Source organism: Archocentrus centrarchus, chromosome 2 (genome assembly GCF_007364275.1).
Source record: "Archocentrus centrarchus isolate MPI-CPG fArcCen1 chromosome 2, fArcCen1, whole genome shotgun sequence".
Taxonomy (NCBI): domain Eukaryota; kingdom Metazoa; phylum Chordata; class Actinopteri; order Cichliformes; family Cichlidae; genus Archocentrus; species Archocentrus centrarchus.
In genome coordinates this window covers 21,273,527-21,286,119 of record NC_044347.1, presented here as the reverse complement: position 1 = coordinate 21,286,119, position 12,593 = coordinate 21,273,527, and the positions used below count along the sequence as shown (strand labels likewise).

The 12,593-nt window shown below is 44.4% G+C and overlaps 1 protein-coding gene across 1 annotated transcript in view; it reads left to right on the top strand.

Annotated features, from left to right (window-relative positions):
- The window catches only part of pard3ba (par-3 family cell polarity regulator beta a), a 173,841-nt gene that overhangs the window by 115,392 nt on the left and 45,856 nt on the right, over nt 1-12,593 (top strand). Inside the window, exons 20-21 of the mRNA XM_030749983.1 lie at nt 8,204-8,314; nt 8,605-8,895. Coding sequence (XP_030605843.1) covers nt 8,204-8,314; nt 8,605-8,895 — 402 coding nt within the window. The remainder of the gene's footprint in view (nt 1-8,203; nt 8,315-8,604; nt 8,896-12,593) is intronic.

Sequence of the window (12,593 nt, the reverse complement as noted above, 5' to 3'; positions counted from 1 at the left end):
TGGCCTGCTGGCTGTTTTCATTATCAAGGAAAGGTGGGACCCTCTTCAGAAAGGCCGGGATTGGCTGGCGTAGTCGTCAGCCAAAGGCAGCTTTCAGAGGCCTGACGTGACAGTCCACTTGTAGCCTGATCCTCACTTCCACAAGGAAACCACACCAATTTTAAAGAGCACTTGTTGTCTATTTTTTGCCCCCAGTGTCATCCCATCTATTTGACGCCTGGAATATTTTCCGACCGGTCTCACTGTTAAGCAGCACCGTGTTGCCAGAACAGGAGAAGAAGGCACCGGGTTACATCACGACTCTCTGTAGTGTTAATCTCTCTCTCTCTCGCTCTCTCTCTCCTGTTTCTGTCTCTCCGTCTGCCTCTCGGTTTGTTTCTCTTTCACTCCACTCATATCTGTCTCCTCCTTTTCTCTCTTTACTGCAAACTCCACTGAGATATGTGTGCTCTTCTCCAAATACATACAGAGCAATCTAATTACTGCGATAACATTTCTGCTTGGCTGATTAACTGTTCTCCCTGCGCCTCCGAACGCAGCTGCATTCCTTCTATATATTCCTAAGCTCCTTATTCCTCCCCAGCCGAGCCGCACTTTCACAGGAGCTTTGGCTAACACATCTATCCATCTCTCTTCTTCTCTTTCACTTTTTCTGTCTCTCTTTCGTCTGCCTCCTTCTTATGCGTTTATTCTCCAAGGCAGATGGGCTATTTAGCCAGCTCTCACTTTTTCTGGCTTACTCATTTAATTCCCCTTTTTCTTACTTACTCATTGTTTTTTTTTTTCTGCTTTTCTCTCGCTTTCTTTTCTCTTTTATCCACTCTGCTTCTTTATACCTTACTCTTATTCTCCAAGGCAAATAGGATTTGGCCGGTTTTCGCACTAACTCTGAGCTATCTGCTGCCTTGTTATTGAAAAGGACATATCAAGCAAGTTGCAAGAAATCTTTGTTTTGTGGCAACTTTTCCAACTTTTAAAGGATACAGAGGCAATCACGCATAAGCAGCATTGTTTAGATACTTGCATGTTTACCTGAGGATTTGAAAACTTTATCAGCCAGATGGCAGATCACAATTGTCTTTTTCACTCAGAAATCTTTAAGGATATGCAGATGTTAAGTATAAATTCTGGATGCAGTTATTACCATCAAGAGGAAAAGGGATGAGCACATGTTTACAGGATGTATGTCAGCCCATTCTGAAGTTTATCCTGTGACAGAAAGTGTTTTCTGCCCTTTATTCTTCCTTCCAGGTAACAGAGCATAGTGAGATCATTTCTTTCCCCTCCCAGTCAGATAAAAGGAGCTTGGCTGGCCTTGGATTGATGCAGTGTCAGATCAGTGCTCTCCTGTAAAGGCTCTTCCATCCCTTTTAGACCTCTCCAAAATAGCGTCACGTCACCAAAAGACGGAACTAATGCAAAGAGCATCAATCAGCTGATTTCAGTGTCGGACTACATCAGCTGATAGCTCAGCCATGACCCTTATTATCATCCAATCAACGCATTCCAGATAAGGCACTCTATTTAACTTTCTTTAGCATGTCTTCAGTTGCTGTGCTTCTGCAAGTCGCTTTGCAACCCACCTCCACCCCAGCTCCTCTTATCCATGCTATGTCTAGCATATTCAGTGTCATTCCTTTTCTCTCCTGTATGGGACTCTTACTGCTGCTCGCCAAGCCTTATAGAGATGCCTGCAGTATGTATGTGCTTGAGGTCCTGAGTTGGATATTATTAGGCTGTTCCAGTCTTGGCTTTAAACTGGAGGGAATGCAGTTTTTGTGTTCAGGCTTCTAAGAATCAGGAATTATTTCAATAAGCCCTCAGTCACACAGGCCTAGAGACCGGTCAGTGACATCCCCCGGCAACCTCTAGTCACTCAGGAAAAATGTGCATTCCCTGACCGGTTGGTAAGTGGTTGCTGGCTTTTGCTAGTTGAAATTGGTCGCAGAAAGGACGCTGCACCAAAAAAAATCCTTGTGATTGCTTTGGATGCTAGCAGATTGCCATGGTTGCCCGTAGTTTGCATGAAAGACACCAACTTGTCTGCAAACACTTTACTACATTTACCCTCCAAGCTGGAGAAACAGTAATCGTTCCACTTTAAAGTAAAAGTTGCACCTTTTGAAACATGGTTTCAGCAGTAAAGCACAACTTTTACAGCTATTCGAAGGGGAACTTTGCATCATACTCTACATAGTTACACTACCACTTGGCAGGCAGTCGGCAAGTGTTTGCAGACAAGTTGGCGTCTTCTTTACAAACTGTTGGTGCCCGCGGCAGTCTGCTTGCAAACAAAGCAATTGCAAGGAGGTTTTCAGTGCAGCACTGTAAAAGTATATGCAACAAATTTCATCTAGCAACAGCCAGCAACCTCCCACAACCACTTGCCAACCGGTTGGGGAGTATTCATTTTTCCCTAGAGACCAGCAGTTACTGAGGGGGGGTGTCACCAGCTGCTCTCTAGTCCTGTGTGACTACGGCCTAAAGAAAAGGATTTGCTGAATTGAAGTCAAAGCTAAAGATTTATTTATTTGTCAAGCTATAATTATTTTACTTGTTCATTTGTTTACTTGATTTTACCAGACTTGAATTAACTTGTTTTGCCCATTTTGTTCTATTCCAGTGGGTCCTTTCATTATCAGAATGTTTCCATTTGCTTTTATCACTGTAAATCTCAGTTGTTTGTTTTTAAAGGGTTATACAGATATTTTATTAAGTTTTATTCCTTTCTTCTGGACTCATTTAGGTTTTTTTATCTTCATTGCTCCTTTTCTCTCTTTCATCTGTTTCCTCTGTTGTCGACAGGATGCTAAACCACCCTTGTCACCGTGATGAGCCCACAATGCTCTGCCGTTGTGTGATGCTTTAGCTTGTCTCTGTGTGTTAATGTGTGTGTGTGTGTGTGTGTGTGTGTGTGTGTGTGTGTGTGTGTGTGTGTGTGTGTGTGTGTGTGTGTGTGTGTGTGTGCTTCACCTCAGATGTGGCATGGCAAGGTTTTCACAAGTTTCATCAAGTCTGCAAGCGTGTGAGAGCGCACACACATAATGTACACATACACACGCGTCAATTAAATCCTTGTCCTCCTCGTGAAAACATGACTTCCTCCACACAGGCCCACACACACACACCCACGGTGCTAGCAGACAGCATTCTCACATCCTTCGTTATGTCTGGCGATAACCAACCACCCACTGGCTCCCTGTTGCACCACGTTAGGAAAGCTTATTAAGATTACACACAACTGCACGCCGTCAGAGTTGTTGTCACAATTGCAGAGAACAAAGAAGCCCTAATGCTGAGAATGGAAGTGAAGAGCTGATTTTATTTGAACAGAAAAGGCAGGTTTAAAGCTGTTTTTCTTCCACAAGTAATGATCTCTAGTTTGTGGCAGTAATTTGAGATAGTTGTTAAGGAAATTGTATGTAATAGTTTACCCAACGGAGCAAGCTCTTTTGCTCCCTTTTGGCCCTTTTCCTCCCTCCTAGAGGTCTAATTGCACAGGTTAAGTTGGTGACATCACCACCCTGGATAGCTGTGATCTCAGTGTTACATATAGAGCCTCATTAGAGCATGGTTAACTGAGCTCTTACTCCTCTTCCCCCTCTCTTCCACAGTAATGAGAATGACAGTTGCTGTAGTAATTACAGTCAGTCTAGTTTCTTACCAGCTGAGTTTCTGGTGCGGCTAGCTGACTGCTTTTGTCCGAATTAGGGTGTTGATTTTGCAAAGTGCACTAGTCATCATCTGTTATGGGTGATTAAGGCTGTTCACGGGAAATTTAGGGAAAGCAGAGAGAGAAGGAAAAAGAGGAAAGGCATGAAACGCAATTATTTATAGCATTTCCCAGTAAGATTTAGCTGTTTTGTCAAAAAAAAAAAAAAAAATCAGCCATTCTAATACAAATGCTGCCAAACTACTATATCACCAATGTGCTTTACATATAGTGACAAACTAGCAGCATCAGCTCCTCTCGCTGTCCCGGGCCTGCCGAGGTGATCCCAGGGCGGCCGTAGGAGCGGCGGGCTAATGATGACAACGACATCCTAATAATGGTTCCCAGTAACTCCCGTGACAGTGGGGAGTGTATTAAGTGGGACACCAGAGCAGCCTGACTCACACGGACCCCCTACTTTTCTCTAATGAGAGTTTGATGGAGTGGTTATGTAGGTAGATAATGCTAAGTTAATGAGATGTCCTATTCCATGAGACTGTTCGCAGTTCCCTGCTGAGTTACTGTGTGTTTGTTACTGCTGCTGATGTATATGGCTGTCTTCTTGACTGTGTGCAGCCGCTTACCTGTTTTTGTGAGCAGTCTATTTATTTCTAGTTTACTGTGTGTGTGTGTGTGTGTGTGTGTGTGTGTTACTTGTGCTTATAGAGGGGGTTTTTTGTATGTTCTTTGTCCTCAAACATATTGGTGCATTTTCACATTTTTATCCAGCAGCTGTCTAGCACGCAACAGGAAATTAACTGTCACATTTCAGAACGAGTGGCAGCAAAAACTGCCCTATAAATAGACGGCATTAAAAAAAAAAAGCATAACAAATCAAAGGAAGTAATTATAAAAATAGAAAAGAAAAGCAGAATTAGTTTCATAGTAAAGGGGAAAAGATGGGGGGTTTTGGTGATGAACAATGGATAAGGTGATGGGAAAGGTACACGTCTCTAATTGGGAGTCCCGCCCCCATTCTGTGCCACCCCTTTTCTTTTTCTCAGACAATACAGTGAGGAAAAAGAAGCTTTCCTAATTAATGCAGATATAATGACGGGTCCAGCTGTGGACCTCTGCCCTCTCAGAATGTTGATTAAGGCGCTCTGTGTGTATGTGTGAAGGCGGGGTACATCTAGTGAACAGCCCAGCCAGATAAACCTGGGATTTCAGCTAATCATATATTTATATGTAATATAATTATATGTCTATTGATGCATGGAAGATGAACAGTGCTGATGTTTCTTTTCTGACTATGTTGATTTCTATATGGTTATCGCTGAGGTAATTGCCAGTCTGCTTTTGGCTCCTGCATAATGTAGGAGTGCTTAGAAATTCAAAGTGACAATAGTGAAAAAAAAATGTAGAAAAAAAGAGGATTTAGTGCAGCTAGCTAATTTTGTCCGAATTAGGATGTCAATTTTGCAAGCACACTAGGCATCGTCTGTTATAGTGACTAAGGTTTTTCACAGGAAATTTAGGGAAAGCTAAACAAGGAAAGGCTCTTGTGCATGAGAACACATTTATTTATAGCATTTCCCTAGAAGATTTAGCTGTTTGTCGAAAAGAAAATCAGCCATTCTAATACAAAAGTTGCAAAACTACTGTATCACCAATATACTTTAGTCTGCTTTTGGCTCCTGCATAATGTGGGAGTGCTTAGAAAAATCTAAATCAAAATAGTTCCAAGTTGGGGGGAAAAAAAAAAAAAGAATCTGTAGAAAAAAGATGCTGCAGCAGCGCCCACACTGTTTCTGTGGCAAGTGATCTCTAGGAAGTGAGGTGGAAAAAACATTACAGCAGCAGGGGCTTAGCATCAGCGATATCGCCAAAAGAAAAATAAAAATAAAGCGAGGATGTTGCAGATGACAGATTTTAAACTTCCCAAAACAGCTTAAAGATCAGTGTGAAACTCTGCCAGTTTTGCTTAAAGGGGAGCTCGACACATTTTACACATCAAGTTCAGTTTACCAACCGTGGATAGAGCTGCTCTGCCTGTGAATACTGCCATACAATGTCTTCTATGATTTTTGTCTAGTTAAGGAGAAGATGGGCTTTGCCCTATTTAGCCTCCGTATCCACACAAGTGTTTGCACTTACTCCGGTCAATTAGACCCCTGCTCCGCTTAAGCTGAGCACAGAAACTCTGATGTTATGAGGTCACTCCTTTTCTCAAACTAATATAAATGATAAAGGTGGAATTTGTCTCACCCTGCAGGTGCAGCAAATTTCTGGTCTCTGAGAGCAGGTCAAGGCAGCCAAATAAAATCTGCAGTACAAATGGGGGGGGTGCTGAGTTTCAGAGGTGCAAGCTGTTTACCAAGCAGGCGTAAAGCAATCTCACATGTTTCAGTTCATTTCAGGGTAATTTATATAGGTTATTTATAAAGACCCCACAGTATTCGAGCCCCTGAACCCCTGTGAGCAAGCACTAGGCGAGAGTGGGAAGAAAAAACTCCCTTTTAACAGGAAGAATCCTCCAACAGTGCCAGTGTGTGTGTGTGTGTGTGTGTGTGTGTGTGTGTCTGTGTGGTTTTTTTGTTTTTTTTTTGGGGGGGGGGGGTGCTTGTATCACAGGAAGTGCTGCACCAGTCTGAGTGTATAGCAGCATAATTAAGGAATGGTTCAGGCTCACCTGATCTCGCCCTAACTGTAAGCCAATATCACAGCTTTAAACTGTGACTGATGATCAATCAAAAATTATGCCCCTAAAAAAACCAAACAAACCAAAAAAAAATGCAAATCCTACTTGGTTTAAATTTGTCCGCTGGCACTCCAGCTGTTTTTAGATTAGTCCCTGGAAGTCCCATTCTGACCACTTGTACATGTACATCTCCACTGAGCACAGTTCGTGCTCTACACGGGGAACGTTGTTCCTCCATTGCATCGGTGTGTAGAACTCAGTGTTGACAGTCGGACTTTGGGAAATCAAAATGTTGTTCATGATCACTCCTCTTAGTATACCATTAAAGGCCCAGTATACCCACACAGAAGGTTTTACTTATTGATACTGACTGGATCTCTAAATTCTGCCTGAGCATAGCAGTAGGAAGCGCTGATTCATTTCATGGAAGTTTATAGATGTCTGTGGGATGTGTGAGAAGCAGCTTGCTGACTGAAGTAGTCTGAAGTAGTCATGGACGTATGGTAACTGGACAAAAGCTGCAGTGTTCTATTTAAAGGAATGATTGTCATGTTTATGTGCTGGGAGATAGGATGCTGGTGCTCACTGAGGCCACCCGTGTGTGGTGTAGCAAACAGGCTCTGTGGGTGTTTTGATTGGCATCATACAGAGCGTGTATGATATGAAGCAATAAAGTTCAGTAGGTAATACTATGAGTTCATGACCTCCTGAATACAAACTATGCATATGAAAAGAAAATAATTTGATTTGACACCTCTATTTTGCATTCTTCACAGCAAAGCTCGAGCAGTGTGAATATCTGACCTGCTTTTGGCAACAGTCACCCACGCAGGTAAAAGTGAGGCGAGTAGATTAGCTAAAAAACAACTCTAATTGGTTTGCAGGATGGTGCCAGGCCAACGTGGCATCCCTGTCCAGGTTTCCACTTGGCCGGGCCAGTGGGTTACCATTCAGGCCACGTATCTGCCTGTAGCAGTAATGAGAAGTGCCTCGCTGTTAATGAGATAAACACAGACATTAGATTGGCTCAGCAGGAGCTCAGAGGGAAAGAGAGGGTGAGAGAGGAAGAGAGAAGCGGGTTGGCGGGTGAGACGGAGGCGGCGAGAGAAAGAGAGAGGGAGAGGCTGGCGGGCTCGGTGAGAACGACGATGTGAAGGAGAGGTGGAAGAATATGAAATATTTAGATGAAAAGGCTTGCCTAATTTCTCAAAAGTGTGAAGATGAGCCTCATTGTAACTCGAACAGAGGGGACGAGTATATTCTGCCTGCAAAACGAGAGAATAAGCGCTGCAGAACGATAATGATGATGATGGTCGTAATGGCAAAGTTGATAAGGGAAGGATAACACACTGCGGTGTAACAGCTATTTTATTGAACAAAATGTTAAAATATTCATGCTCCATATGCTACATGACAGCTCTACGCCTTTGTCATGTGCCCACACACACACACACACAGAGAAAAACAAAGTGAGGATTGTCAGCGCCTGCTGTGACATTATAACCGTATCTATCATTAAGCAGTCTTTTCCCAGGCACAGCCACTAATGAACGCACAGGAGTTACAATGAGTTTGTCTAGCAGATTTGGAAAGCTGATGCAAGGTGGAGTGTGTGTGTGTGTTTGTGTGTGGTGTTTTTATGTTGTGCGAGCTGGAGAGCCTCTTTCATCAACTCATGCATGCTCTGTTGACTGAGTGAAGTGTATTGTTTCAACATTAAAGTCTCCAAAAGGATACTATTAAAGCTCATAAACCATCCCTTCAGAATAAAAGCACCAGAGTATTATCTGCCTGGGGCTTTCAGATGTATAAATTCACCCTCTTGTTTTCGTGTCTCTCGTCTTTCCCAGGTTTGGCAAGAAGAAGGACGACAAGAGCAAAGATGCAGCAAAAGCTTCAAAGAGCAAACTGGAGGCTCTGAGTGAGGAGGAGCTGGACAGGATCCCTGATGACAGAGATGGGTATGAATCACTGTGTTGCTGTTTTTTTTTTTTTTTCTTTTCACAGCTGATGGTGTGATAACAGAGAGGCTTACAACATGTACAGTAGAATAATAATAGAAAAGCATTTGTCACAGTAGTCAAGCGCTGTGATTGGCATCTCACCTGACAGCTGTGATGCGGATACATGCACCCACCTGCTCCTCCGTAACAACTGCTCAGCTGAGTGTCTGTCAGAGAAGAAGCAGAAAAATGTGTGTATTTTTGCTGCCCTCGTGTGTAACACCCCCCCCACCCCTATTTCCCGACAGCTATGACCCACGTTACGCCGAGGTCCAATCTGGTCACGTCACCCCCGACCCATCTTCCCTCCCCGATGTGGAGGACGACGACATGGATCCGAACTACGCTCGCATCGACAACTTCCGCCAGCCGCCCTCGCCCCAGTCCTTCGTCACCCGCACACCCTCCCCTTCAGTACCAGGTGGGGGGACTAGCCTGCAGCAAGCATCCTTCGAGGACCTCGATGGGCTCTACGCCAAGGTCAACAAGTCGAGAGCCCCGCCCGCTTCGCAAAACCAGCATCAGACAACGGCAGAGAGGTAAGAGAGGGACGCAGTGAGCATGTGGAGCTCTTAATTTGAGCTCATAAGTATGACATTACATGTCTCTGTGTTTTGAATGTATGTGTGGCTTTTGCACCTGTGCTTCTGCACAAAGTTGTGTGTTTGGGTGCGCGCAGGTGGGTACACACAAGGTCACTGACCATGGTTTGATTGGTGTAAGCGTAAGTGAGAGAGTATTTACACACATCTACATTCATGATCTGCCAAGCTGAAAAAATGCATAAAACATGAATGCATAGTCGCACTGCGGTAACACCGTCATACTGCATATGTACACACAGTAAGGACAACACGGTCCAGCTCGGTCTCTGCCGCCTTTGCTTTAGTTTTGACCTTTGTAAATCTTCACAATCTCTAAAAACAGAGGTGATATCATTTCAGCCAATCCGGTATGGAAATCTTACTGATGATCCAACCAGATCATCTGGAAACCAGAGAGAGCATGGTACCAAAAATTGTGTCCCTTGCCTGAGAATTCAGTATATTCATATTTAGAAAGATTATATGCCTAGTGGTGCGCGCACACACACACACACACAAATATATACAGGGTCCAGGTGCAGCAGTGCACATTCCTGAAAGCATAAGGTTGCCTCTTCTCAGCCCTCCATTCAATTTCATGTTATTTCAATTTCAAGTCACCAGCTGTATCCTTGCCTGTTCATGCTTGGCTCTAAAATCATGCAATCTGCATTGGACACCTCTTGACAGAAATGCAAAATAAATCCAACCAGAAGTACTCGAGACATTTCAAGGAGGTCACGGGTGCCATATGATGAATACTATAATAATTCAAAGACTGCAATAACAGTGGCATGTTTATTTTTCTTTCTCTTTTTTTTTTTTAAAACCATGTGAAGCTGACAGCAGTAACGCAACATACTTATTCTCAAAGTGTTAACTGTAGGTCATAATAACAGCTTGCACACACAACCTGTTGAATCGTCTTCTTGGGGCGTACAGTCGCTTACAGGCATAAGTCCCTGTTCTGGAGACAAAAAGGAAAACTTTTAATATCTATAAAGCTGACTGATTTTTAATATTTGTTAGTTTGCCCTCCCACCAAACAGCAACAAAACCAGTGTGGAAATGCAGGTTTTTAAGTGAGCATATGAGATGGCAAAACCAAGTCAATGGATGGATGGATTGGATAGTTGGGATGGATGGATGATGGATGATGGATTGGATGGATGATGGATTGGATGGTTGGGATGGATGGATGGATGATGGATGGATGATGGATGGATGGATGGCTGGATTGGCTTGGCTGGTTGGGATGGAGGCTGGCTGGCTGGATGCTGCTGGCTTGGCTTGGCTGGCTGGGCTGGCTTTGGGCTGGCTGGCTGGATGGCCTGGCTTGGCTGGCTCTGGCTTGGCTGGTTTGGGCTGGCTTGGCTTGCTGGTTGGGGCTGGCTGGCTGGCTGGCTTGGCTTGGCTGGCTGGCTGGCTCGTTGGGCTGGCTGGCTGGCTGGCTGGCTGGGCTGGCTGGCTTGGCTGGTTGGGCTGGCTTGGCTTGTGGTTGGCTGGCTGGCTGCTGGCTTGGCTGGCTTGGCTGGCTGGCTGGCTTGGCTGGTTGGGCTGGCTGCTGCTGGCTTGGCTGTTGGGCTGGCTGGCTGGCTGCGGCTTCGCTGGCGGCTGCTTGGCTGGTTTGGTGGCTGCTGCTGCTGGCTTGGCTGTTGGGCTGGCTGGCTGGCTGCTGGCTGCCTGGCTTGGCTTTGGCTGGTTGGGCTGGCTGTTTGGGCTGGCTGGCTGGCTCTGGCTTCGCTGGCGGCTGGCTTGCTGTTTGGGCTGGCTGGCTGGCTGCTGGCTTGGCTGTTGGGCTGGCTGGCTGGCTGCTGGCTGGCTGCTCTGGCTTGGCTTGGCTGGTTGGTGGCCTGGCCTGGATGGGCTGGATGGCTTGGCTGTTCGGGCTGGCTTCAGGTGAATGGATGGATGGATGGATGAATGGATTGGATTGGATGGTTGGGATGGAATGGAATGATGGGATGGATGGATTGGATGGGTGGGATGGATGTTCAGTCATTATGTTTGCCCATTAAAACCTACCTGTGTGACGCTAAGAATCATAGTCTAACCTTCAGTCACAGAATTTTGTATTGCTGGAGCTTAGTTGTTCCTATCAAATTGGTATCCTAAAACATTTTATTTTTACAACATGAATGGACCTATAGCTATGTGCAAAAATAGGAATTGTGCAGGTTGGAGTGTTTCAAGAGCAATTTGAAGTAGCTCAATAATAAAATGTACTTTAATTTGAATAAAACTTATCCTTTGATATAATATTTGGATGTCAGAGCCCCTCATTGTTAGTCTAACAAAGGGCTCGTGCTTTCAGACATACACTGCTTATCAATGTTGTCATTCCTTCCATATTATATATTATTACTGCTGTAGTTTGAGAACCTTAACTTTCAGCTGCTTTTGTGTTTGAGAGAGAAAAGGAGAAAATCTAGAGAGGATTCTAATGCAAATTTATCATTTCCCGTATGAAATAATACAGGCCATATTAAAACTTCCCTCAACTTAAACTCTCTGACAGAAATTACGATTGACTTGCAAATCAAAAACTAAGCCCCAGACACCCAATCTCGTCCAGAAAAAAAAGAGAGGATACAGAGAGAGAAAAAGAGAGGGGGATTGGACATGGAAAGGGAGACAGATGGGAAATGGAAAGAAGGGACAGACGGAGGGAGGGCGGGAAAAAAAAAAGCAGGAAAAGAGTGTAGAGAAAGAGGGGAAGAAAAGACGGAGCCAAAGCGAGAGAGGAAAAAACCTCTAGGCAGAGTAAATTCGAGAGAGGAGAAGTGACAGAGGAGAGGATGCAGACAAAAGGAGGAGGAGGATAATTAGCCACAGTCTAGCAGCCTGACAGATCTTTTAGACCACTTAGCTCTTATCCACTAGTGGTGGGTACTTCATTACCAGCCTTTTTTTCTCCTTCCACTCCCTTTCTCCCTCTATTTCTCTCACACACACTCGGTGTGTCACACATCCATTCTCCCTCCCTTGTTTTGCTCCTAATGTATATTAGTCCTTAGCATTAACATGATGGATGAGAGGGGCCTTCTTTGGCTTGTTAACTCTGCATGAGAGGGTGTCTCTAGAGACAAAGGATACAAATAAATGTCTATAATGTTGTTAGAGGACATGTTCATAATGATTAAATTAATTTTTCGTCCACCCTAAAAGGTGCACCCCTCATTCATTTTTCCTCTTAATCTCCAACTTATGTATTAGTGATCAGTAATAAAAGAGAGATGGTTGGCAACTATCATATTTTATTGAACTATTAGGAAACCCGTCAGAACGCCTAAACAAAGAATGAACCTGCTAACAATTACCAGTTAAAGTACAACTCAAGGCCGGGCTGCGGCTCGTCTGCTCGCTGTCACAGAGCTTCATTTCGTTTCACCCGTGTGACAGATAGTGAGCAGCAGTGACAGTTCCAGGCAGTAAGGGAGATCAGAGCGGGAATGACTTGTGACGCAGGTCAACGACCGGAGACGAACAGGGTGCGCTGCAGCCGCAATGCTGCAGCACAGCACAGTCAGCATCATTAATTTAATGTACTAAATGTAAATGGCCCACAGATGAAAGTAGATCCTGATACATTCACTCTTTACTCCTGTTTGAGTAAACTGGCAAGCACCTGCCTGGAGCTATGTTTAAAGCCC